Source organism: Typha latifolia, chromosome 7 (genome assembly GCF_019914945.1).
Source record: "Typha latifolia isolate L0001 chromosome 7, TyphaL0001v2, whole genome shotgun sequence".
Lineage (NCBI taxonomy): Eukaryota > Viridiplantae > Streptophyta > Magnoliopsida > Poales > Typhaceae > Typha > Typha latifolia.
The window spans coordinates 2,478,159-2,505,889 of NC_133092.1; the positions used below are offsets into that span (position 1 = coordinate 2,478,159).

The window sequence follows — 27,731 nt, forward strand, 5'->3', positions numbered from 1 at the left end:
AATTAATCTAGGAGCTCATGATCAATTAAAAATAAAAAAAAATGATATGATCAAGAACAAAAAGATCAACCATATGCAAGATCTCAGTATACAAGACGTTAAAGTACAGAGTTAATCAAGCTTCAGACTGGTGTCCTGAGGCAAACCCAAAACAGGGCCCAACCAATTCCCACTTTAGGCCCCAGTAAACGGTAACAAGGCAGTCAGCTTTAAAATGAGGAAAATAGCCAATAGGCAAGCCACAACAAATAGCACCGAGGAAAATAACGTTATAAATAATCCATAAGAAAACCGGTTCATTACAACTCCGTTAAACTAGTTCAAAGATGTGATCATCGTGTGAAACAGTCAAAACCACAAGAAGAGAAGAGAAGGCCCGTTAATCTAAGAATGTCTTATAGAAAAAGGTATTATATCTTTCAGACTCCAGACTAATATTGTGCAGATAAAATGTATGCTCAATCTGCAAGGAGAGTTTCAAGCCGATGCCATGCCGAGCACACATGGTCAAATAGAGGGATTGCAACCAATAAGCAGCTGCAGCTCATAACTCAACTGTCGAGAAACAACGATCCTGACTCAGCTGCTCAGACAATACATATCAAACAGCAAAGATGAAGGCAAAAAGAAAACCATCAACCTCGTAACCTCTTCCAATTGTGGGAGACAATTTTGATTTATAGTGGCAGAGTCCCCCAGGCCATTGTCTTCACCAATGTAGAAGGCATGACGGAATAATCCTGTAAGGACATAACACAAAGTAAAATGACAAATGCGTAGAAATATAAATATTGTCGTGTTTGAAAGCATGAGCCACATATGCACCCACCAACACACCCATCCAAACAAGCACATACAAATTTGAAGGTATGTGCATAGGCAAGAGCTTAAGATTGTAAGCGCATAGGGGTGTTTAGTAAAACCTGAGTATAAATTTCTTTTACATCAATCATCGAGGTAGTAATAAGATCCTGCAGATTTTTGTTCCCTATCTTTCGTGGAGTCCAACTTGTTTATCCGGGGCCTGTAGTTAGTCGGATCTCGTCTAAAAGTAATATCAAGATGCTGCAACCAAGTAAATTCTACATCAGATTGACCACATAAATTTTAAGAATAATCAAATTTGTACAGTCAAACTACAAGAGTACAGATTTAATTAATCATAACAACTGCTCTCCAGATTCAAGAATACAATAGGAGGAGCACTTCTAGTTTTGTAAATATAAAGATCTAGTATTGTAACTGACTCCAGTCATTACTCAACATTGATATATTCATCCTGAACATAGGAAAGAAAACAAGAAACTTGCAGGCATGGATGCAACTTTAATATTGATTAAAATGATATGATATATATGGATAAATATACATAATATCAAAAGGATTATGATTTTTAACGTAAAATACTTGCACTGTATACCTAGAGATGCATTTGCAATTTCAAAGACTAATGCTTATAACTTATCTTGATTACCATCTGGTGGCTGTCATATAAGAGTCCCTTGGGCATATCGTCAAACATCAATAAAAGAATATATACTTGCATCTAAATTCCCAATAGAACTTAAAGATGTCCAAAAACCATATATGTTAAAAACATATATGCACGCACACATATGTACACATTATACAGAATTACAGATGTACATATGGGTTAGACTAAAAACATCACGTTAATTCCAATGAATACATTGGAATTAGCTTTTTGCAGTTTCAAGGTGCAGTCAGGGGATTAGCTGTTTGCAGACTTGAAGAACAATCAATGGCTAGGAATATGTTAAGACTTCTCTAAAATTATAGTCCCTCCCTAAGCAGATCTGCATAGAAAAAAAAAAAAGATAATGAAATTTTGGGGCTTTGTGAAATTTCACTAGTTGACAAAATACTCCTCCAGATCACCGTAACCTAGATAAGGCAGACAGGTCGTTATGGGGAAATTCAGAACTGTGTTTTGGTATACCTAACTTGCTAATTGCTTTAATACATATAATGACTAGAGGAATTCTTTCCCTTCTGCATTTTACAAACTGGGGGGAAAGACAAACCAATGAAAGACAGCTTGTAGCATGCACAAAGAGAAAATTTTTGTATCCAGAACACAGGATTTGTATTACTAAATATGCCCTCATGAGTTAGTTGAAGATCCATAATTTCAAAAACTGAGTTGTAAAAGGGAAAAGGAACTAGAATGAAGTTGTAAATTCAAGTGCGACATTCATTAATTGTGCAATAAACATATATATAGATATATTCAACCACAGTGATTGCCACTTACCGACAGAAAGCGGTTCATCCCAGATACCAAAGACTGTGGTGCATTAGCAATACAATCAATAGAAGGTTTCCCCTCATAGACGATAACTTTATCAGCAAGATAAGTTGCCATGATGAAATCATGCTCAACAACAAAAGCTGTTTTCTTTGCGTGAAGAATAAATCTTTTTATAACCTTTGAAGCAACAATTCGCTGCTCTGAATCAAGATAGGCACTTGGTTCATCTATCAGATAAATATCAGCAGGCTGCACAAATTGTACCAGTCAAGATGATGAGTAAAATGCAGAAACAAATAAATGCAATGGATATGTCGCAATAATTAGGTATCCTTTTAGAAATTTAATATGCACACTCATTACTAACAGATCTAGCCTTTCCTTTTCAATAATAAACTCTACTATCTTTGTACTTGAGAAACATTACTTAACTTTGTAGTCGCAGATTCTTTTGATATTTTACCATCAATTTTCATTTCTAAACCTAGAATATAATGCACATGCTTCTGGAGTAAATGAACAAAACAAGAAAAATAGAACTTTTGAAACCAGGATATCAGATGCTACAAATCATAATACAGACCTTTCCGAGACATAGACACAATGCTACTCTTTGGAGCTCTCCACCAGAGAGATTTACAACTTCCTGGTCCATAAGTTGCTCAATTTGGAGTGGTTTCATCACATCAGATGTGAATTGAGGATGCATATATGAATCTCGTATTTTTTGATGCAGCAAGTGTCTCACAGTAGACTGAAATTTAGGACTGATCTTCTGAGGCTTGTATGAAACATTAAATTCAGGTATCTCAATGTCCCCATCTTCGACCACATCGGGCTTCAATAAACCAGCCTGCAGAATTCATTGCCGAAAAAGGTAAGCCAGCAATGCAAGAGGTTAAGAATCAACTGACTGAAATTTATTACAAGTTACATGTTCATTGCACATGGTGTTAACTTCTTCACAACACTAAAAAATAGTAACACAACATATGTATGCCTATGACACCAAAATGGAAGAGTATAAAATAACATTAGAAAATCAGAGAATGCTAGATAGTAGATACTAACAGGTCATGTAAAAAAGAACATATTCCATGTTCTGTCACCAACCACGCATGTACAAACTACAAACACGTCAACTCTTGTGCACTGAGAATAACCATATACTTTCGGTTTCGTGATGCCAGCATATTACACCCACACTTTGAAAAAGCAAAACATCTTCACTAGAACACAATGGGAATTTATATCCACTTTCAGTTTCTATCTTACCTTTTTCAGTCATAACATGACCATTCAGTCCACTGCTGCTACAAGAATAGTCTAACTATGGTTCTCTCACATGCAAGATAACAATCATCTCAATTCCCAACCAATTCTCTTTTGGAAAGTAATACGTATTTGCTTTGCTGATAATTGACAGTGATCAGCACTTAAGAGACACTTGAAGCCAATAAATCAACTATTTTATGGTCATTACTCAACTATTTTATGAGTAATGACCACTGACATGACATCAATCAGATGCAGCAATAATGACCACAATCTTATCACATGACACAGTTGCATAGCATACCCTGGGTAAAAGCATTTAACTTCCCACACCCAGTGTAATAAATATCCTTATGTTTCCAATGCTAATCAAATTTCATTGCCAGCAATAGCAGGCTCATTTAAATATTTGCAGAATTGGCAGATACTCACGAGTTGGCAGCTACATCTACCAAAGGTAACCTGAAGTAGCAGTATCAAAGATGTAGATCACAGAAATGGATAAGAGTTTCATACCAACATCCGAATGAATGTTGTCTTCCCAGTGCCATTCTCACCAAGCATAACAATGATCTGAGAATCAGTAAATTCACCCTCAATTACAGAAAGCTTGAAGTTGCCCTGCGTTTTACTCATTGTAGGATATTTGTATCGTTGGTATGTTTGGATCTCCTCAGCACTTTCTTGAGGAGTCTCAGCAACCTGGGAAAAACAAGAATATGAAAAACAACTATCAGAAATCTGTTATTAAGAATCTATATGACTCTGCACCATGATATTGTTACCTTAAATGTTAGTGATTCATCTCGAAACCGTAGGTTTTCTGTTGGGACAAAACCAGCCAAGAAAATGTTTATTCCTTCTCGGACAGAAAACGGTAGGGTAACAACTCCGTAAGCCCCTGGTTTCCCATATAAGCAACAAATGAAATCTGACAAATAATCCAGGACACTGAGGTCATGCTCCACAACAATCACATAGCTGAAGAAAAAGAGAAGGGTAATTAGATATATGCTTCATGAAGGAATCATTTCTCAAAAACTTGTATAACATGAGAACTTCCTAAACCTGTTTGGTCTGAGCAAGGACCGAACAACTTGTGCGGCTTTAAGCCTCTGTTTCACATCAAGATAACTTGATGGCTCATCGAACATATAAATTTCTGCATTTTGAACGGCAACCACAGCAATTGCAAATCTTTGCAGCTCTCCACCAGATAAATCTCCCACATTCCGGTCAATAACCTGGTTCAACTCAAGATCAACACATAGTTCAGCCTTTACATCTCTCTCATCTTTCTGATCAAGCACCTGCCCAACATTCCCTTGAACAGCTTTTGGAATGTGATCTACATATTGCGGTTTGATGATAGCCTGTAATATGTGCAAACTTTTTTGTGTAAGGTTAGAATGCAAGAGAGAATATATGGCAAGATCTACTCTATCAAATGAAATGAAGAGACAAAGTAGTAATACTGACAATTGATTGTAAAACAAGAGATGGCAAGAGTTGATAGATAAATGCCGATATGAGGGTAAGTGGTTGCACCAGCAAAAATACCGATGCAACTATTGATTCTGCAGTTACTGAGTCAAAATAAATAAAATAAACAAATAGAGAATATCCTGTTATTATGGTTTGAATTAGGATGTGAAGTTTACAATCATGAATATGCCTAAATAGCTTCATAATATGGACAATTATGGGAATTACTAGGACTTTACTTAAAGCAGCCTGATGATTCAGCATTGCATTCAAAAGTGTGTATTTCACTAGCAGTCTCTCAAACTTATTGACATCATGAATGATAGGCACTTTCTACTCCAAAGAGGACAATTGCATAAGCTGTCACATAAATGCCTAGTTTATAGTCAAAAGATATCGAGTTCACAAATGTCTAGCCAATATGGGGTCTAGAGAGGACAATATGTACAGAGACTTACCCCAACAACTGATGTAGAAACAATCTCTTCAGTAGTTGGGGTAAAGTTATAGAAACACAATAGTTTACAAGTGAATACAGTACTGCAAAAACTAATTATCACATTAAGAAGTTAAAAGGCTACTAAAAATTGTAAAATTTAACAAATTGCCGGCAACTATCTTGAAAATAAGTTAGGAAGTGAAAGACCTTCAGGTTGTCCTCCAATATACGAGTAAAATAATTCTGAAGCTCAGATCCACGAAAATATGTCAAAATTTCCTGCCAGTCTGGAGGATTCTGTAGAAGCGCAAAATGTGAAAGATAAGCATATGCACAAAAAGTCAAGGAAATAAATAGAAAGAAAGGGTCCAATAAGTCATTACATTGTATCGACCCAAGTTGGGTTTCAACTTCCCAGCCAACACTTTAAGAGCAGTTGATTTCCCAATACCATTTGTCCCAACAAGCCCAAGAACTTGACCAGGCCTTGGAACTGGCAACCTGGATGAATATTTTAGCAATATGTAAAACAATAACAGCAAAAGTAAAAGTAAATGTTGAAGAAATAATAGACAAAGGAAAAGAGGAAGAAATTAAAAACAATGGTTGCATTTCATAAATTGAGGAAATAAAAATCAGCTTCAATTAAGGGATTAAGTTTTCTGGATACCTGTGTAACTTAAAGGTATTTGGTCCATAGCGATGGGTTGTATCCTTCTCCAGGTCCTTTGGTAAATTAATAATGGAAATAGCCTCAAAAGGGCATTTCTGCACCAAGGGTAAATATGGTAAGCAAATTTATCTTGCACATCAAAATGCTCGGAGACTTCATTAAACAAAAGCCATAAAAAATCAAGAACAAACCTTCACACAAATACCACATCCAATACATAGCTCCTCAGAAATGAAAGCAATTTTTGAGGCCGAAGTGACTTCTATACAAAGCTTTCCTGAAAGAAGAATCAAATAAAACCCACTTGAGTTTCATAAAAAATATTGTACATAGTGAATCTACCTTGGACAACATGAATGACCCTTTTCAAAGTGTCTACTACATTATAAACTATAAGGCCTCATTCACTTCAGTAATAACTTTTTCTTATCCTGGAATACAACTTTTTATTCCAAAATAACAGTTAGACATTATAATAACATCATTCTAAAATACAAACACTATTTATCAAAATTACATCTTATATCACACACTAACATAATTACTAATTTACCCTATCTACTCCATCAATCTATTTTATATCAAACCAAAGAGTATTCATGATAATTTCATTAAAAAAATATTTTTCATCTTTTTCTTCACTTTATATCATATCAAAAGTAATTATTATACTCTTATTTCAGAATACAAGTAAACAGAAGAATAATTATTTCTAGAATAAAGATCTCATTTTAAGAATAATAAAAAGAAATATATATTCTAGAATTGACCTTACTCCTAAAGTAAATAAGGCTAAGACTCCTCATACATTTCAAAGTAGGTTACCATACTTACCAAACTAAAAGTAGTTTTGCGCGAAAAAAAAATGTCAACTAAAATCAACAAAAAGCAAAAAAAACAACTATCACAAAAGGTAAAATAGCCAGAGAGAGCCACTAAAGAAAAAAGCAGAAAAGTAACCAAACACATATTATGAAAAAATCACAATATCTAATTCCCCCGTATGATGTAATTTGAACAGGGTGAACAAGAAAATAGAAATATTTCAGGTGGACCATTTCTGTTTTCACAGTACACGATTCAGAAGACCTCACTTTATGCACAAACTCATTGCTTCAAGATCTAATATTTCAAGTGGAAACATTTATGCAGCATACTCGTCATCCAGAAAAGGTAACTTTAAATTGCAGTCATTGATTTGCAAAATAAAATTCTAAAATAAATGCTAAAGTGGGGCTGCTGATACGCCACTAATACTTTATTTATAGTGTAAAAAGAGGAATCAGTGTATTTATTCGCCATCCCAGTCACTTATCTTCTTAGATTTAGAAGTATAATGAAGCAACCAAAAATAGAAAAACTATCAGAGAATTAAAACCTCACACGTAAAGCATCTCCTCCAGAGTAAAGGAATCGATCAAAGTTACAAAAAAGGATGAATTTCCCCGATCCATAAACAATTATGAGCACTACGGTCCTTACCAAGAGTGCAATCGCTATAAACCTATAGATCTTATCACCTAACAATCATTCTTGTCGTCTTTCAATCGTAAAAACAATGAAAAAAATAATATTTTGAATAAAAGCCAACTAAAATTCAAACAATAAAAACAGGCCATAACACAGTTCCGAAATCAATATCAAACTCTTATCCGCAACGTAAAAAGTGCATCACGACACCTGTTTTAACGACGGGGCAACTCTTCTTGCACTCCTGGCGGCACTTCTTGGGCTTGCAGCGATCTGAGCTGACGATGGCGATACGAGTCAACCGATCGGCCATCTCTTCCCCTCACCGGATGATCGGATCGAGCAATCCAAGCCCCGGAACGGCCGATTGGAGTCCGAGCTCCTTTTCAACAGCAAAGGATGCGAATTTACGGTCGAGTTCGGCGCCGCTAGGGTTAGAGGAGTATAACTCTCGCACTACTTTTAGATATAATGAAACCCTAGATGTGATCAAAGGGAGGGAGGCGGTTATATGAGGGGGGGGGGGGGGTGGCGTTTTTACGACGCCGTGTGGAATTGGAGTTTTACCGTGTCCCCGCGGCTCAAACCGGATGGGCGAATAGAAAAAACAAAACAAAAAAACCGGACCGGCTTAGAGTTTTAAGTCATGGACCGGAATCCGCAAGAGGCCCACGGGCCATAAAATATTTTGGAGAAGTTTTCAAGAAAACACCCTATATTATGAACTTTTCGGGTTCAAGTCCAACTTCATCGTTTCTCAATTAAAAAAAATAAAGATTCTTTACATAATTAAAACTTTTAAAATATTATAATTTTCGCTACATTCTTTAAAATATGATAATTACCATCAAAATTATTAAGCTATTTCAAAAATATCATTCGTTGCATAAACTATTTAAAATAATTTAAAGTTATCAAATATTATATCCAATACTATAGTATTAAAAAAAAGTTTTTTCTTATGCTTAGATAAAAATTATTGATAAATATTTTATATTCTAAACTCCAAAGTTTAAGGGAGATTCTTATCTTTGTCTTCTTATACATAAATCACATACTAGAAACTATGTTCGAAAGCAGGGGATTCACCATAGATATAGAACCCGGACTCTACAAAAAAGAGAAGGGATTCTAACATAAGAAGGTGGATATAGATTAGATAAGAGTAGTTTAACAGCATCTTTAACGTAGTTAACTTATAAGTTTATTAAAGTTTTGTGATTAGTCAATAATATTTTTCAAAAAATATATCTTAAATGAGAATTAAATATATGGCTTTATAACTTTACTTATATTTTATTTTTAATGATTACTTTAAAACATTTATATAGAAATTTATATTTAGTTACCATGAATAAGAACTACCGATATGGGAGAGAAAATATTTCTAACTAATATCTTAAAAAAATATGTATTTATGATTGTAATAAAATTTCATGCATAGCACGTGATTTGCTTCATATAATATTTGACTAAAATATAATATATGCAATAGAGATCACCTAATTATGTTTTATAAAAAATTATCGAAAATACGTGAAAAAGGCGTTATAAATGCAAATTTCTTACTCTTTCTTAATCCGAAAAGAGTGGTTGAACCGATGGTGCACTAATCGACCCAACCACGATCGTAGACTAAGACTAATCGCTTGGTTCGGCCTGACCCAAATCCGGTGTAGCCAAAGGGAAAGGGTATATTCGTAATCTCAACATAGAAAAAACCCTAACTCCTCGTTCCCTATAAGAATCTCCCATCAGGGTTTCCTTCCCATCTCCCTCCGCTTCCATTCGACCTCGTCGCCGCTGCCGTCGTCCGCAGGAGAAGAACCATGGTGAAATTTCTCAAACCAGGTAAGGCTGTCCTCCTCCTCCAAGGCCGCTTCGCTGGCCGGAAGGCCGTCATCGTCCGCGTCTTCGAGGAGGGCACCCGCGACCGACCCTACCCGCACTGCCTCGTCGCCGGCGTGGCAAAGTACCCGAAGAAGGTGATACGGAAGGACTCTGCGAAGAAGACGGCGAAGAAGTCCCGCGTCAAGGCCTTCCTCAAGCTCGTTAATTTCACCCACCTTATGCCCACTCGCTACGCCCTCGATGTCGACCTCAAGGAGGTTGCCACCATTGACTCCCTCCAGTCTCGCGACAAGAAGGTGGCTGCTTGCAAGGAGGCGAAGGCGAGGTTCGAGGAGAGGTTCAAGGCCGGGAAGAACAGGTGGTTCTTTACCAAGCTGAGGTTTTGAGAACTTGTCTCTAGGTATTTGGAACAAGTTTAAGAGTTATCTTGAGTTTAAATTGGAAGTTTTGTTATGGATCTCATGCTGAACCTTTAGTGGATCTATTTTGTTATGGATTTAGTTAGTTTCCTGTTGAATTTGAATAGATGAAATATTTTCATTTTATGTATTCGTGTTGCATGCTTATGTTAAAATGGTATTAGCAAAAGGTTAAAGACATTACTTTTATTATCAAGATTTGTTTTTGGAGTCCAGAGAGGTTCTGCCTATTCTACTGCGCATATTTATTTAAGCTGTGGTTTAGTCTTATATTCATTATATTCTTGGTGTTAGACGGATACAAATGGTTACTGGAGACCTTAGGTTTCTATTGTTGATATGAACCACATACATTTTACGGTCTAGTGAGTTACTAGGTATCCACAGAGGGGGGGAAATACTGTCATGCATGCCTTAGTGCTAATAGAGTATCTATTTGACATCATAGGATAGGTGATTGGTTGTCCACTTGTCTCGATTGAAGCTTTCTTGAGCTGTATCAGAAAATTCATTATTGAAAGTACCATATTAAGTTGAACTCAGGTTTGTCTCTTGTGTGGGTTAAACATTTCATACGAAGCATATCTAATTTATTGTATTGTATCTCTGTGGATGTTGTAGTTTATCTTTAATACAGAGGCACGTCAAGATTTGCCATGCAATTCTCAATGTGGAATGTAACCTACTAACAGGAGAAACATAGAATGTCCTATGGGCCATATGCTATTGTTCTTAATGCATGTCAACATGGCACGAGAACTTGTCTTTATTATTGAGTGTGTATAGTTGGAGTGGTGTAGTTGATCCTGTTTATGAATGGATTAGTTGAAGAAAAAAATCCAAGTTTATGCTTTTGCTGAATTTTTTCAGATCACTCTGGTCATGTTTATTACTGCATCAAATATGTTACACACAATTTCTGACATCTTTCTTAGCATAAGTAGTTTGTGGTAGAATATATTCATAGCAACCAAGTGGAAAAGTGTAATACTAGTTAGCTTGTATAAACCTTAGTATTGATCATATGTTTACTTGGAGTAGTACATCACACAACTTTATTCTGCTGTTTATCATCACCTTGGTGCTTACCGGTGTTATACTTCTTTTTGATTGACCAACTTAATCTACAGTTCAGCATCATTACTTGAGTCATAGTGTAATGCCAATTCCTTCATCTACTTCTGTTATTGCTAGTCTAATATTAGCTTCTCATCATGAATTGAACTTCTTGTGGTCTATGGTTATGCCAATTTGGTAAAATTATTCTTTGCTATAATTTATCTCATTTTGTATTTTTGTACTACTAGGAGTTAAGATAAGATTCATAATTTCCTATGAAAGATACCATTGTTTTGAATTGGTTGGTGTCATTAGGAATATAGGTTACATACTTGTGTTTCCTAGTGGAAGTAATATGTTGAAAATTATTGAGTTCTTTGTGATATGAGTACTAAATACATTGTTGAAATCTTTTGGTTTGTAGTTAGTCCTCGTAGAGCTCAGATTTGACCATAAGGATGCATACACCTTCCAAGGCATCCGATCTACTTTACACTCAGGATGAATCGGATGCCTTAAACTTGATGTATTTGTTGGTTGATTCAGATTAAGTTTTTTTTTATATCAAACCTGGGGTCAAAAATTATTGCCAATTTGATCCAATCTAGCCCAGCTGCTTGCTTCAAAGGGCTATCTAAACGGGCCTTGGCCTTACTTTTCTATTGTCATGACATGAGTCATTGTCTTTTCAATTTAAATTTTCATGAAGTCCAAGTGAGAGTGAAGACAGATTGGAAACAGATGAGGTAGTGATAAAATTATTTGTATATTCTGATCCGATTATTTGGAAAGGATAATAAATGGATAGTAAATTTAATTATCGTATTTGTCAGGTACAATAACGAATATGGATAGATATATGATGTATCCATATTTATTTATTGAATCAATAAGGACATATGATACAATTATTGAAATCTATAGACAATTAAATTAGAGATTTCATACTGGAGTATAAAGATGTCTCTTACATCAGATATGAAATCAGGCACGGTTGGATTCAATTCGACCTGTTTTCAACCCAAGTCAAGTAATAAATCATTAGGCATACTTGGTCTATAATTAAGGCATTGATGCTTAGTCTTAAACTAATCATTTGATCATGCAAAAGACTAGTTGCAATGAGAGGACCCTTTGTCTGGTAGGCATAAACCTCTCATTCCATTGGCTTAACTGTTGCTGTCCTTACCTGTCCCCATGAAGCTTGTCATCCAGCTTATCATAATAGTACTCAATATTCCACCCACTCTCATGTCTTAAATGGCCAATGGAATAGTCCTCAATTGATTAAAGATAAGAGTTTTCTGGTTTAAATTTCATTAGTATCGATATTTAGTTAGACACTATTAAACTTTTATTTTTCTCTCTTTAAAGAAAAAAGATCTATGAACTCTTAATTGTACAGCCCCAGCCTTTTTTGTTCTCCGATAGGAATACAGAAGCTCCCAATTTATATAGATCAGAGTAATTGTAGACACTTTTAATCAATTCTATTCTACTATTATGCACTTTATATAGAATTAATAATTTAAATCTAAGGAAATTTATATTCTTTATCATTCAGGTTTACCAGAGGATGCCAAACATTATCAAGAATACTCTATTATGTGAGAAGAAAAACTACACTAAAACACTTGGATCTAGCACCAATAAAATTTAGGATCTAGCGCTTAACGAAACGGATCCAGTTAGCGACTTAATCGAGTCTCGATTCGGGTTTCAAAATACTAAAAAAAGGATATTTATTGAATCTATTTCTACTCAAGTGGACCTGAAACTATCCAACCATAAAGCCCTACAATGCCATGGGACCAAACTTACTACTATTTCTAACAAGTGGGTCCTCGCAATAGATTGCAAAAAGATATGTTGGTCTGCTTGTATTCATCTAGAATATATATATATATATATATATATATATATATATTCACTTTCTGTTCTCAAAACTTTGAACAACTCGAAGGCATGTGAATTCTTCCACAAAATGATCTCATGTCTCCAGAGTGGTAGCTTGCCAATCTTAAGCTAGTAGTGTGAATTATATAAGAGAAAATGACAAATAACAACCGTTATAAATATTAAGTCATTCTCTACCGTTTGATAGATATAAACATATTTTAATTCGACCATCATATTAATATAATTACAAAACGAAAACTTGAGACCAATCAAAATACTGATTTGCAACAAAATAGGATCAAATCTAGGTGGGTCGTTAGACTTAAATTTAACTCGGGGTGTTACTCCGTAAGGTTTTATTCACAATTAATACAGAGAGAGAGAGCTTCATCTATAATATAGTTGAAATATATGCCTATTATTTATTATTTTTCTTGTTATATATAAATATAAATATAACTACTCCACTCTATTGATATGTGTAGGGTGGTTGGTTGTTATATTGATAATATGCTATGCTTTCATCCCAATCATTATTCCACTCCCTCGTCTCTCCTCTCTTGTTTAATCTTGATTGCCGCCGCAACAAAAGGGTGGACAAATTGGAGATGATGATATTCCCATTTATTTATTGCTATGAATTAAATTAACAAGGCTAACTCATAACATTTCAAACAAGTTGATTAATGCGGCTCATATTTTCCGAGTATTTTTAGATTTAAATCTATCATTTTTTTTTTCAATTGAGACGCTATCTCAAGTTAAGGGAATGAGGATAATTTTTTTTTCATCAGGATGTGGTAGACTGTGAAACTTAAATGATGTATACATCAAAGAAGGCCAGTTGATGAGTTATAGAATCATTTAAAGAACACTTATAATAATATGCTATAAATTTTCTTTAGGGTTGTTTATACTCATCTTTATCACATTTATTATCTGCAAAGAAACCCTCCTCCTAGAGACTTAATTAGTCTAGTATGAGTCCGTAAGTGTAAAGCAACTATTGCGTACTTTCATGTCACCTTGGGCAAATGGTATGTGTAATGCTCATAGGAGGCATATTGGTTATTGGGAGACTTTGACAACTATAATTAAATCATCGAAGATAACCTACTTTCATATATTAATTATTCTCCATATATAAGGAGTTTAAAAATATATATATATAGTGGGTAAACCATTTGATTCCATGATAATTGAGATGAAAGAAATGAGATAAAGAGGCTTTATTCTAGGATAAGTTCGATTTTTTATCTCCTACCCCATGTCATTATTTTGTTGAGAGAGTTTAACAGAGTAATAATGTTGATTAGTTGGGATAAGTTTTATCTTTGCAGGTTAAATATCATTTTTGCCACAGTTCTTTAGGAAGAGCACATGAATTCTTTTAAAAAGCAACTAAATTATCACATTAAACCTTTCTAAAGCTTTTATGCATATCTGAAAACCAAATATATGAGAAAAAAAATAATACTATTAAGTACACGCACTGATTAAATCTAGAAGATATAATTAGGTCTAATGATTAAAATATTTCCATAATCTAAGTAATAAATAAATAAAAAATAGATATTTGTTAATTCTTCTCTTTTTTGAAAAAGATAAAAGAAAATAAGGTTATTTTTGTGGAAATATAGGGGAAATAATGGGGGATTAAAAATATAGGGTGAATTGGTGTTTAGTTGTAATAGTTGGAATAAGGGGAAATAATAAAAAATTTCCCCCTTATTTTTATTCCCCTATTTTTAGAACCAAACACCAAATTAAAATTATAATAAAAATTTCCTCTATTCCATAATAAGTGCACATCTAATTTCAATTCTATTCTTCCCTTTCCTCAACCAAACGAGCCCAAATAGAGTTGAGATGGTTTGGATTTGAGAGGCCAACTTCTGCATTTAAATGAGTCCTAAGGCAGTAGGTAAAGGTTAATTCCATCTCATCGATCATTGCAAGAGTATATAGTTTAATTATTTCAAAAAGAAAAAAAAAATCTTCACTCTATTTTTTAATTAAGTTATACGATGCATGTCACCTCACCTACTAACTTTAGTCCCACATGGTTCATTTTTATACATGTAAACCTTTGCAAATTAAACTCATTAGATATCTTCCTTGAAGAAAGTAGATCCATTGTGATGATCAAATTAATAAACTTTTATAACTACTTTCATCTTAGATTGGCTAAGTATCGACTTTTCCACTCTAAATTATACAATATCTAACCATGAACAGATATGGACTTGGTTAATTAACAAAAAATAGATGTTGCCAAGAAGCAAGCACATTTTATCCTTATCTAACAAAGCTTTAGAGCATCATGATCGAGTGTACGTGAGATGGATGGTGATGTCCCATAAGTTGATTCAGATCCCTTACCCTCCTCTCCCCATCATATACCCCACCACATTCATTTGTTTCCTTCCTATAAACCTAATAATTAAATTAAATACTAATCCTCCCTGATTAACAGTTAACATCCACAAAAAATCTCCCTCAAAACTTAACCATCAAGCCTCTCAGTAAGCCTTTGCGTGTTGGACAACTCCACTATATCATCAAACAACTCTTCTACTCACAAAAGTAAACTTAGAGAGACAAGAAGATCAAAGCTACATATATGTGCTTAATTTATAAACCACACAACTGCACAGGTGCTTGTAACCAAATAATAATAGTAATAATAATCACATATTGGCCCAAATTTTTTCACAGCAAATTAAACAAAGAAGAAAACCCAACATAGATACAGAAGGAATAAACGTAAAAGGGAAGAGAGAGAAAGAGAAAGAAAGAATAGGACATGATATGAACTTGCATGGTGATGATAGTTTTGATGAGGGGGGTGATGGTGGTGTTGTACTTGTACATAGCCATGGAGACTCCTTTAGTTGCCCTCAGGCCTTGGGCGGCTCCTCGGTAGGCTTAGCCGGCTCGGCCGCTGGTGCTGCCGGAGCTGGCTCCGGAGCCGGTTCGGCAGGGGGAGCCGGGGTCTCCTCCACCTTCTCCTCTATCTCCTCCTTCTCCTCCACCACCACCTCTCTGGTCGTCTCCTCGGCGGGAGCCGGCTCGGCAGGCGGTTCCGGCTTCGGCTCCTCGGTGACGACGAAGGTGGATACTTTCTCGAAGATGAAGAGGACTGGGCCGGAGACGAGGGCCGGGCCAGACTTGGCCGCCGCCTCGCTGACTTGCTTGGCTCCCGGGAATTCTAACACCATAGTTAACAATTTTAAATTTAGATACATAAATATATATATCTCGTGATAAAGCGTCACACATATAACAATTAACAACAACTAGTTGTTTGTCTAACTACGTACGTACCGATAACTACCAAGTCCTCGATAAATTTAGTGACCTGAACTGAATATTTCTTGACTCTACCCGCTTTGCGGTCTTTCACCAAACTCTGCAGTCGATCAAAACTACTACTTATTTAGCTTACGAGCGTACATATATATGCATATTCTCGAGGTACGAGAGAAAAAATAATAATAATAATATATGACCTTGATCTCAGCCGGAGAAGCTTCATAGGTTTCTACCACTTTGGTCGTGATCTCAATCTTCTTCCCCTCAACCTCCTTGGTGATCTCCTCCTATATATATGTATATATATACCCAAAAGATGCATGGAAGAATAAGAACAACAAATTACATGACCAGCAAAAATATGTGGATCACGAACTAACAATTAATCAAAGAAACTAACTCACCTTACAGCCATCAAAGGACTTGCAGAATTCGACAGCGGCGGCCTTCTTGCCGTCCTTGTCGATGTCGAACACCTTCTTGATCTTTGGAAGAACCTTCGACTTCCAGTAACTCATCTCGATTTCCAACTATATATATATATATATATATGCGTATGTGTGTGTATATATATATATATATATATATATAAACTGCTAATTAAGAGGAGAATAAAACGTTATATATGCTATCTCAGAGTGCTTCCAAGGATTGGATCTTAGAAGCTAGGGGGAGAAGGAATACATACATGGAGATTTCTCGTGCTTCTATGGATTGGATATGGGATGGGATTCGCCGACGAAGAGGGTATGTAAACAGAGCTAATAAAGCTCCGTAAGCCCAAGGATGGAGATATAGAAGGGGGTTGCGGGAAAACAGCCTCTGAGTTTGGAGTTAATTACGAGGGATGCCACGGGCTGGTCCAATGATTTGAGTCGGGGAGGTGGGTACGTGGAGGCAACTTTTGGCCAGCGAGGACAGGCAGCGATGCGAGCTGGAAAAGGGCCGGCGGGACGCATGATGAGAGTACGGACGGCTGTGATCACGGTACATGGTGGGCTCCACTCGCTGTTTGGGTAATCGCAGGGGGGCTGGGAAGGGCGTTCTCGTCATTTCCGGAGGGACGAGGGCACCAGGCGTAATTTTGTTGAGTGGGAGGGGCACGGTTGCAGGTGGCGGGGACGGGAGGGAGCGACAGCTGGCGATGGGAGCAGGGTTGGGTGGCGATCCCTCATTAGTGGGTCCCACAGCCGGTGTTTTTATCTCTCGTTGGTAATAAGAGAAGGGGATAGAGATACCGTGTGCGGTTAGGGGAACGGGGGGGAATGGGAAACCAGATCCCGAGGGAAACGGGTTTTCATCCCCCCCCCCCCCCCCACAGCGACGGCCCGATGAGTCGGCGGGGCCCAGGAACGTATCGGTCGCCGCACGGAGCACGTGGCTTTGCTGGCCGGGGGAGCCAAGGCCGCGGTGGCTTCACTTATTTTATCCCCAAAACGCCCCCACCTTTGTCTGCATGTTCCACAATTTAAAAATAATAATAATATATATATATATATAAATATATTTTTTCTCATCCCTATTATCCAACAAATTAAAAAAATAATAATAACAAGGGTATTTTCTGATATATATATATACCAAAGAGTTCGGCATCGCAGGGATGAAAAAAATATATTTTTCAACACAAATAAATAAAATATATTATAATTGAAATTATTTATTTAAATCGAACTGTAGCTGACTGAGGTGTGCAAGCACATAAATGCTAATGGAATGAAGAGAACAAGCTGGAGATATCTCCACAATATTGTGAAAGAAAAAAAAGATTTGTTGGTTGCCAGAGAAGCAAGTTTATTTACTTACCAATTGGACCTCTTTTTTTTTTTCTCTTTTAATGAACTTTAAATAATGATTTGATAAGCTCTTCTAATGCACCCATCTGGTATAATTATTCTAGGTTATGTACCAAATAAATTTTTGCATGCTGTCATAAATATGTTCCAAGACAGAGACGCCTAAGAATATTTAATTTGCTGTGTTTTGTACTGCCCATCTCATCCTTATCTTTGGTCCTCTAATTATGAGCTAATTTTGGTTTTAATTCTACTAAACCGATTAATTAACCTGCACAGCTGGGTGGGTCTTGGCTTGGATTTATCTCAGCAAAAGCCAAAAGAGGACAATACGCAAGTATAACGCTATTCTACATACTCTTTTGCACAATCTTTTATTTGACTTTAGATACGAGCAAAAATTCGGCAAGAGAAAACCGAGATATTTTAGTATATTTATTATTTTACACCCTAATTTCTCTGAAATTATATCAATGGAGTTTGTTCCGTGGAACCCACCACGCACTGGCCAATGGACGCTAACCACCACGTGGCTCTGGTCCATTGGCTCCAGAGTGGCGTGAGCTCCTCGAACACTCATTGCTCCCCCAGTCGCAGCCAATCACGCATCATTAGTTGGAACGGCGAGCAAGTTTAAGACTTCTTCGATTTCTTATCTCAAAAGAATCTAGTAATGATATATAATATGCGAATAGAGAATCTAAGTTGCTGACGTGTACCCACAGCTTGTTTCTTTCCCTTTGCAAGTAAATTGAACGTGATATGTCCACCGTCGATGTATGCTATTAGGGATATTTCTAATTTGAGATTTTTATGTCATTATCATAAAAAAACTTTTCAAAATATCATTGTATTATAGTATTAGTTATAAGGCAAAATAGTTTTTATTTTTTAATATGAATTTAAACTGTATTTTAATTATGATTAATTAGAAAGTTTTATTTACCTCGAAATAAGAATTTGTGGGATGGCTAAAAGATTGACTATATAAATTTATTATTATTTATAATAAGGTAGATGCTAAAGTATGGCCTACTCTATACAAAGCTTGCACGTAAAAAATAAGGACTAATTTACAACCTTTGATTGCTTGTTGGACCTACTTAATGAGCCTGGATAGGTACAAACTAAGATAATTAAAGTTAATAAATTATGTACTATAGACACCATTTTATGCGAGTGACAGATATGTTAAAATTAATATTTATTTTTTCTAGTTCATGATTTATTACGTAGGTATTTGGGTTTTATTTTTTTGCAAGCATTAGTGACATTAGTTGGTGGGATTTTATAAGTTTGTCCTCCTTATGCATAAGTACGAGGTCTTAACTCATCTACCTGTTATCTTATCTTAAGACTTAAAACAAGGTGTAATTATATTTTTTTACCCTGTTTTCCCTAATATTATATTATACTTATGAAAAAATAATAATAAAATTTATCTCTTATGCTAATTAAAATATCACCTCACATTTTTCACCTATTTGTGATTTACGCTCTCTATTTTTAATATCTACAGATATTAAAAAAATTAACTATTATATTCTCAAATAATACTATTGTAAAATATTTGATAAAATATAAATCTCGATTTATAAATATTGAAAGCAGAAGGTGTAAACCATAAATATGTTAAAAGACAAGTTGTTAAATATGAATTTTTGTAAATTTTATTATTCAGTTTTTTAAGTAATACGATACTAAATAATAGTTTTAGGGGGCAATTTAGAAAGACGTGGGTACAAATTTCTCTAATTTTTATGTCCATTTGGCCTGCTAGCTTAATTAGAGTCAATGTAATACATTAATTCTACTACGTAAACTGTGAGGTTTTTTAGTCCCTCTTTAATATGATTCCTTTTCCACTAAGTTTCTGGGAATGAATATAAAGTACAGAGAGCAGCTGTCAGCTTAACATCATAATATTCCAAAGATGTCCACTTTGATTAGTTCTTAAGATTGTGGAGACCATTATTTCTCCTTAACTCTTAAACAAGCCTAGACACTCCATTAATCGAAAAGAGGAGAACAATACTAGTTAAAAATTCTTTATTATCCACTCATGACATGGCTTGATTAAAAAAGAAAAATGTATGAACATTTCTAATATTGTTATTTCTTTATATTTTTTGAAAAAAAAATCTCTTCATGTGTCAACTTGTTAAGGAGCTTTACGATCCAATTTCGATACCTCTCTACAATTAGTTCTCTCTTCGGCGTGCCTTGCCCGTAAAATCCAGTCAGTCGTCACCGCCGCCGCCGCCGCCGCCTGGGCATAAAACCTCGGCGGCAAGGAGGCCCAATCAAAGGCCCAAAAAGGCCCAAATTTATCGAAAAGCTCAAGAACAAAGCGATCGACAATCTCACCCTATAGAACCCACACAAATTGATATGGGCTCCCACGTCGGCCTGAGCACTTCCTCAGAGGGCGCCGCACATTACCGTCTGCGGGCAGTTTCCGCCGACCGGCAATGCAACAGTGACTAAACCCAGCACCGATCCCCAATCGATGAACATGGGCCCCCGCCAATTCCTGGCCCATACATGAAATGCCATCGCTACGAGGCCCAATAAGGCGCTGCACGCTGTGCCGCCGACCCTCGAAACCCTCCTCGGCCTCTCCGGCCACCTGGCGCTGAGCTTGTTCGTCTCCCGGGTAGACGACACCCCATGGCTCTCAACTACGAGGGGAATATATACACCAAGCCTGTCATTAGCAATTTTGCATTACTACTCCAATAGCTGACAAACTGTCTCCCGGGCCTTTTAAAAGCCCACATAGAACGATCACGAACTCAAACCACCACCACTCCAAACACAACAGACATGCAACAAGGTATAGCTAGCTTAACCAATGTCCCCATCCCCTAAAGCAATCAAGAGAGAACCCACTCCATGTCTTCTTGCATGCATCACTCAAATATATATAGCACACCAAGAATAACACAAGATTTAAGTTGGTCAACACTAGTCCAATTGCCACACCTTTGATACCCATTTTAAGGGAACTAAATAAGTAGCAGTATGACCAAAGCGATACAAATAAAAGTTCAGAAGAGTAATTTAACTTATGAAAGAATAATATGGTCATCATGCATACATAATAATAAAAGCAAATACTAAGATGTTTTCTATAAATCTTCCTAAGTTTATGTACTTATATCTAACTTTGTACCTCCCGGTAGTGATAAGACTTCTTGCTCTCCTCATGACCAAGTTCAACTGAAGAAGGCTCCTCCTTTCCGCTCGCCAAGTAACTCTCATCGCATAACAAATGCTTGGAGGCAGTAAGATCGTCGCCGATCACACCGTCGACTTCCGGGCTCCGATTGGCCGGTGGCGGACACATCGTTGAACTTCCCTGAGCTCGAGCAAAGTCGGTGAAGACTTATATAGATGTTCCAAATGCCTTGGTCCGGAATGAGCAAAGCTTGCTTAACAGTTGTATATCATATATGGAAGAGAGAGAGAGGGAGAGAGAGAGGAGACAAAAGATAAGTTGTCTATAATCGACATAGTAAGACAAAGCATAGAGGAGAATTAAGTTGAGGGTTTGGACTCCATGTATAACTTTGAGCACAAGAGTGAGACAAAAGTGATAGAGAGTGTCTATCGAAGAAGTTATCATTGGATACGTTGATGCGAACTTATAGATGATGGATATATTGTCTTGTAGCATTGAAATTATCATATTGAAGGACTATGAGACGCAAGTTTTGGATTAGGTTTAAAAAAACATATATATATATATATATGTTCACACTTTGTTTCTCCACATAAATAACTTTTGTGAAAAAATTTCCGCATCTAATCACCAAATATTTTTGTCGTCTTCAAAGAAACCTACGACCAACATAATATTTTATTAAGTTGCTTCAATTCTTGTAACAACTAAAATATGCATGATTACATATTTGAGTTGAGAGAAAAACATATGAAAATTAGTTTTAACTTTTACTCCATCTATCGTGAGGGTTTTGCTTCAATCAGTAGAAAATTTAAAATCAACGAGAGGTTGGCACGGGATACAGGTTGAAATAAACCCAAGAAATTATTGCTTTGAGGCAGGCCTTGGTAGCATCAACATTAGCAATAAGAAAATTATTAACTTTATCCCTAAAAAATAATTAACAATTTTTTATCAACCGAAAAGTTAAATATGGGCTAAATAAAGAGTCATCACTTTTTAGATGCTACTAAACTTTAACTAATATAGTAAGTTCTTTAGTTTAAACTTTAAACTATATGCACTGTTGAACAATTGCTCTGAAATAAACGTCATCGATGCCTACTTCGAACCATCGCGAAGCTGAGCTATTCTTTCAAGCCAATCATACCACCGAGCCATCAACTGAGTCGAGCGTTGAATCAAGCCACCAAACCACCACATAATTTTTCTTAACAATAATAGTTTAGAGTGGAAGCAAATCCCATAGCCTCTAGTTTAGTTGGTTGAAAAAATAACTCTTAAAACGGGACATTTATGGGGAACACTTGAATTCAAAATTTACCATTAGGTGGCTTCATCCTAGTTGGTCAAGTGGTCCTGTTCTTTTGGCAGACTTCGATTTGAATTACTTCATAAAGAGAGCCAAATTCATATGGAGCTTTTATCAGATCCACGTGTTCCCAAAAAGTGAGCCGTTCAAATTGCTTCCGGATCCTCTGGGTACTCCAATTGTATAAATATACTTTGAAAGCAAATGAGAATTTGCCAAGAAGCTGATTGGAAGGAATGCCTACACTCGAGGATTCAGAGAATCCCTCATATTTGAATTGTCCCCCACGCCACTTTGCTAATTAATACCTCTACAACCCCAAAATCTTCCTTTTTAACCTTTTCTCACCCAGCAAAACCATAGCTTTCCGAGCCACTTTTGCAGTTTTGCCCCTGGTTCGAATTTAAAATACTCTGGATCCCGTCACCTCCCTCTCCCCTCCTACAAGGCCCACAATCACCGGTCCGCTCTCGTCTCGGAATCAAATCTAACTCTACCCTTCCACCATCGGTGACCACAATCTTTATGCATTCAAACTACGATAGAGTAATGAGAAGCCACGTGGGCACGCTCCATCACGCTCCTCGATGCCGAGATGCTCGCCTCGTGGACGGCTCAGATCGCGTCGCATTTCAAATCGTCTCCTTCCCTCCAAGAAAATAAAGGGAGGAGAAAAATAAAAATAAAACAAGAAAATAAAACCCCCCCCCGTCTCCTTCCTCTTAATCCGGCGTTCTTGTCCGAAATCGAAATCGAAATAGAAACCCTATCTCTTCTTCTTCCCTATTCCAAGATGCCCTCACGCCTCCTCCGCCGAACCCTAACTCTAAATCTGTCTTCTTTATAGAAGTCTAGGCTTCTCTCTCTCGATCTCTCTTTCTTGTTGTCACCTTTGTTGTAAAGTTAGGGTTTAGGAAACGCCCGATGTCGACATCGAAGCGGCGATCGTCCTTGTCGTCCGGGCCGGTTTTTTCTTCGTCGTCCACGAAGAGAGCCGCGGCGGCGGCGCCGACGGAGAATTCTGCCAAGATGCCGGCAGCTACGGTGGAGCAGGCTAAGAAGAGGGTTGCTCTCGGGAACATTACGAACCAGGGCAATGCGGGGCGCGCTGCTGGTCGCTTGATAGCCGGTGTTGCGAAGGGAACCAATGTGGGTACAATTTGGTGCCTTTCTCGCGTCCTGCTTCTTTTCTCTTAGTTTGACGATCTGTTTTGATATGAAAAGATGGTAGTTTAAGTAGGGTTTGAAAAAAAAAATCATTTTTGCGATTCGTTTGCATCTTGCTCTTCGGTTAGTATGTTCACTCTGATTTCTGCGATATATTTTTTATGGGCTTTTTGTATCTTATATCTTCTTATCTGTAGTTATTAACATTATACTTATTTAGATTCAGAATTTAGACTTTTTTGCTAGTTAGTCGTAAGGACGTCTTCATTTAATCTCTCTATTTTGATGTTGGTTACATGGAAGCATTATGTCAACGCCAAAGGCAATAAAGATGGAATATTTTTCTTTATAAATTAAAGTAACAATACTTGCCTTTTGGCAGTATTCCGGCACTATTCAGCGACTTACATGCACATATTATAGGTATTGCTGGATGCATGATTTTCGTCTGTTTTTTTCTTTATTTATCATTCCGTATACTTTTAATGCACCCATTTCATTCTTCCACAAATGATTGAATGCTCCTTTTCCGGATGTATTGTTCTATACCTGTTATTTATGTCCATATTTAATTAGCAAATCTTTAGTGTCAGCTGATATGCTTAGACGCCGTATATCTCGTGCTCTTAGTTTGCAGCTGATTAAATACATATTCTTCGAGTGGGATTTTTTTACTTAAATACTTTTCAAAACTTCATACTTTTAGACTTATTTAAGTAAAAAAGAAATGGCATAACTTGAAATAGACACGTGCCACATAATATTAATTTAGTGATTTGTTGTTTGATTTTATAGTGAAAGCCATAGGATGCACTACAGAATAATGTCATGGAGTGCTGTGGACAGTTATAGTTGAATTACATTAAAATTCTAGTTGGACTGTAATTCTTTCGACACATATGTCAGATCATAATATATTACATTTAAATCTACTCTATCAAATGACGTAAATTTACAGCTATAGAAATTATGTGGTTGCTGCCTAGCATAGTAGCATGTTAGTTTCCTCAAGAATATTATACTAATAAGCTAGTAAATAGTTTTTCATGGGTCAAGTCTGTGGTCTATTTTGTTTTGCTCTATTACAATCATGTTGGGCATGTTCATGGAGTTCATTTTTCTTTGGTAAGAATGATCATAATATTCATGATGCTGTCAAAGCTTTTGCTGTGAAATATTAAATTAAATGATATTCCATATCTTGCTCAAATTAGAAGGTAAATCCAACTAGTTCAACATCAACTGTGAAGAAGGGATCTACTACAACTGTTCGTTACACAAGCTTGCAGCTAAGCTCTCTGGCTACATCAGCTGCCGTAAAGCCAACAACTTTATCTAGCAAGGATATCTCGCTCCCAGCAACTGATGGCTCTGCACCTACAACTGCTCCCTGTATCTTACCCTGCAGTACTGTCATATCCCCTGGGCATTCAGGCGATTCTGTTTCTCTGGATGATACTATGTCTATATGTGATTCCATGAAAAGTCCGGACTTTGAGTACATAGACAATGGAGACTCTTCAGCAGTTGCTTCTTTGGAGAGGCGAGCAAATGAAAATCTCCACATCTCTGATTCTGCAGATGCACCAGGTTTATAATTTTATAACAAGCAAAAGAATTTTTGCTCATTTAGATATGCATGATCATATTGGAAGTGACGGAACTACCCTTCTTAGCTGCTTAATTTTCTGAATTAACCATGACATGATGTCATTTTTTCAATCAGTTTCCCTTTTTGGCTTTCCTGACTTGAATTGTATCACCATACATCAGCAGGGTCTAAATTGAAGAGAGGTCTTCCTACTGCAATGGACATTGATCATTTTTTTGAGGTCGATAGTAATTACGAGGATCCACAATTATGTGCAACACTTGCTTGTGATATTTACAAGCACTTGCGTTTAGCTGAGGTGACATTTATCTACCTATTTTCTTCTCTACCATCCTGTGACACCCCACTAATCAATTTTAATAAGTTTGTTTTCCTTAATTTTATTCATTGCTTTTTCCTGTTGCTGTTCTAGCAGACTAAGAAAAGGCCTTCAACAGATTTTATGGAAAAGATCCAGACAGATATAAATGCGAGCATGCGGGCAATTCTGATAGACTGGCTTGTAGAAGTAAATTCAACTTGGCCAAATTTATGAATGCTCTCATTCTGTTAGTTGCCAACTCAGTTTGGTTCTTTTAATTGCAGGTAGCTGAAGAATATCGCCTTGTACCTGATACCTTATATCTGACTGTAAATTACATTGACCGGTATCTTTCTGGTAATGAGATAAATCGTCAACGGCTACAACTGCTTGGTGTTTCTTGCATGCTTATAGCTGCGTAAGACCTTTTCCTTAATGTTACTATCGACGTCTTCATGCTAGTCATCTTCTAAGCTAGATCATGCTGATCTGCTCAGGAAATATGAAGAGATATGTGCCCCACAAGTGGAGGAATTCTGCTATATAACTGACAATACATATTTCAAGGATGAGGTATGATGTTCCCTTGTGTATAAACCTAGTCTTGCTTGCTATGTTTGTTCCATCTTCTTAACAAGTTAGATGAACAGGTCTTACAAATGGAAGCTGCAGTATTGAAGTACTTGAGGTTTGAAATGACAGCCCCGACTGCTAAATGTTTCTTGAGGTTGTAACAATTTTCTACTCATCATCAGGTTCCTATATGGGCTAAATCATGTCCTTAAATTATGATAACTCATTTTTTCCTTGTTTATAATAGGAGATTTGTCCGGGTTGCTCAAGTATGTGATGAGGTACTTCTTGTTTACATCAAAGCTTTACAATCATCTTTCTCGTATTGCTTCTTATTTTAATCTTTATTTATCTCTTCTAGGCTCCACTTTTGCAACTTGAATTTTTAGCCAACTATGTTGCGGAGTTATCTCTTCTTGAGTACGGTTTACTTTGCTATTCTCCTTCATTGGTTGCTGCTTCCTCCATATTCTTGGCGAAGTTCATACTTCAGCCAACTAAGAACCCTTGGGTAAGTATGCGTTGAGTTCAGCTATCTTTTATTTTATCTGAATAAATGGAACATGTGCAAAATAATACTCCTAACCACAAGCTCTGCCTTTTTATTAGGATGCCACCTATTCCTTATAATAGTACCCGATAGGATTAGCTCATATGCTGAAATTTTAATTTATTACCTTCCTAAATTGGAAACAGAATGCCACGCTGGGTCATTATACATTGTATAAGCCCTCTGAGCTATGTGACTGCGTGAAGGCATTGCATCGGCTTTTTTGTAGTGGTCCTGGAAGCAACCTGCCTTCAATTAGAGAGAAGTATAGTCAGCACAAGGTAACTAAATTATTTCCAATGCTTATCTTATTTCCTTCAGTTTTTAGTGAAATTTACATCAATGAATTTTTTTCTTCAGTACAAGTTTGTGGCTAAGAAGTACTGTCCTCCATCAATACCTTCCAAGTTCTTCCAAGACACGATGAATTAGAAGGCCTGTCTGAAATCCGTTCCAATATTTTGTTGGACTCATTTTTCATCGGCCATGATTCTCATATTTCCAGTAGTAGCTGGCATCTCACGGAACAAGAAGCGCTAGTGGCATCTCCCATGTTTTCAAAAAATAGATGCCATACTGCAGATTATTGTTTTTCTCTGTGATAATGCTATCATGGTGATTTGTGTTTGATTTCCAGTTCTGGATCTCCATATGCATTTTCCTAATTGAAGCCCTATGGGGGGGAGAATCTTCTTCAATACCATGTACATTGAAGTCCAGTCAATTTGTATTACATAGTGTGGGACAGAGGGAGCTGGCATATTTCAGCAACCCCTTGAATTGCGACAACCAGAAACTGTATTCCTATGGTTTTCTGCATGGATCTGAGAGGCTATGTCAACATTTCAGAATTCAGATTGTTCTACTAATGTGCTTTTGGACAAGGAACATTACTTCAGATGGCTGATTCTTTTCAGTTGAGTGAGCCTTTTCACACGAAGCATGGTAATTTTAACTCTTCTTAGGAAGTTGAATTTGTTTGTGAAGCATGGTTTGCACTTTCAAAAGTATGTACATTTTATTTTCATCATATTACATTACTATGCCAGGCCCTGACATCTTTCTTCATGATCATT

General features: G+C 36.6%; 4 protein-coding genes across 8 annotated transcripts; 2 read left to right on the forward strand and 2 right to left on the reverse strand.

Annotated features, from left to right (window-relative positions):
- Positions 1-249: 249 nt before the first annotated feature.
- LOC140792476 (ABC transporter E family member 2) lies at positions 250-8,099 on the reverse strand. 2 transcript variants are annotated; one of them, XR_012109760.1, is made up of 13 exons: positions 7,825-8,099; positions 6,336-6,421; positions 6,142-6,239; positions 5,855-5,972; positions 5,679-5,768; positions 4,616-4,920; positions 4,333-4,528; positions 4,064-4,249; positions 2,856-3,125; positions 2,276-2,521; positions 924-1,065; positions 641-740; positions 250-555 (listed from the first exon to the last, which is right to left on the reverse strand). XR_012109760.1 is itself a non-coding variant. In XM_073143509.1 (12 exons), the coding sequence occupies exons 1-11, from the start codon at positions 7,925-7,927 to the stop codon at positions 946-948; spliced, it is 1,818 nt and encodes a 605-aa protein (XP_072999610.1). In that variant the 5' UTR covers positions 7,928-8,099; the 3' UTR covers positions 250-740; positions 924-945. The 2 variants fall into 2 exon arrangements, 1 of the variants encoding a protein (XP_072999610.1); XM_073143509.1 differs by having other exon boundaries at positions 250-740.
- A 1,277-nt stretch (positions 8,100-9,376) lies between these two features.
- On the forward strand, positions 9,377-10,010 carry LOC140792985 (large ribosomal subunit protein eL27x-like). The gene has a single exon (XM_073144271.1). It carries the CDS (start codon positions 9,444-9,446, stop codon positions 9,849-9,851), a length of 408 nt encoding a protein of 135 aa, XP_073000372.1. The 5' UTR covers positions 9,377-9,443; the 3' UTR covers positions 9,852-10,010.
- Positions 10,011-15,503: 5,493 nt separating this feature from the next.
- On the reverse strand, positions 15,504-16,931 carry LOC140792400 (salt stress root protein RS1-like). Of its 2 annotated transcripts, XM_073143383.1 has the most exons (5): positions 16,846-16,931; positions 16,562-16,750; positions 16,355-16,444; positions 16,170-16,254; positions 15,504-16,053 (listed from the first exon to the last, which is right to left on the reverse strand). In XM_073143383.1, exons 2-5 carry the CDS (start codon positions 16,673-16,675, stop codon positions 15,743-15,745), a joined length of 600 nt encoding a protein of 199 aa, XP_072999484.1. In that variant the 5' UTR covers positions 16,676-16,750; positions 16,846-16,931; the 3' UTR covers positions 15,504-15,742. The 2 variants fall into 2 exon arrangements, with proteins under 2 accessions (XP_072999484.1, XP_072999483.1); XM_073143382.1 differs by having other exon boundaries at positions 16,562-16,920.
- A 6,272-nt stretch (positions 16,932-23,203) lies between these two features.
- On the forward strand, positions 23,204-27,723 carry LOC140791725 (cyclin-A1-4-like). Of its 3 annotated transcripts, none has more exons than XM_073142360.1 (11): positions 23,204-23,601; positions 24,834-25,209; positions 25,393-25,529; positions 25,647-25,739; positions 25,817-25,950; positions 26,030-26,105; positions 26,183-26,259; positions 26,353-26,386; positions 26,467-26,616; positions 26,802-26,936; positions 27,016-27,723. In XM_073142360.1, the coding sequence occupies exons 1-11, from the start codon at positions 23,377-23,379 to the stop codon at positions 27,085-27,087; spliced, it is 1,509 nt and encodes a 502-aa protein (XP_072998461.1). In that variant the 5' UTR covers positions 23,204-23,376; the 3' UTR covers positions 27,088-27,723. The 3 variants fall into 3 exon arrangements, with proteins under 3 accessions (XP_072998461.1, XP_072998464.1, XP_072998463.1); XM_073142363.1 differs by having other exon boundaries at positions 23,207-23,601; positions 25,396-25,529; XM_073142362.1 differs by having other exon boundaries at positions 23,237-23,601; positions 24,837-25,209.
- Positions 27,724-27,731: the final 8 nt, after the last annotated feature.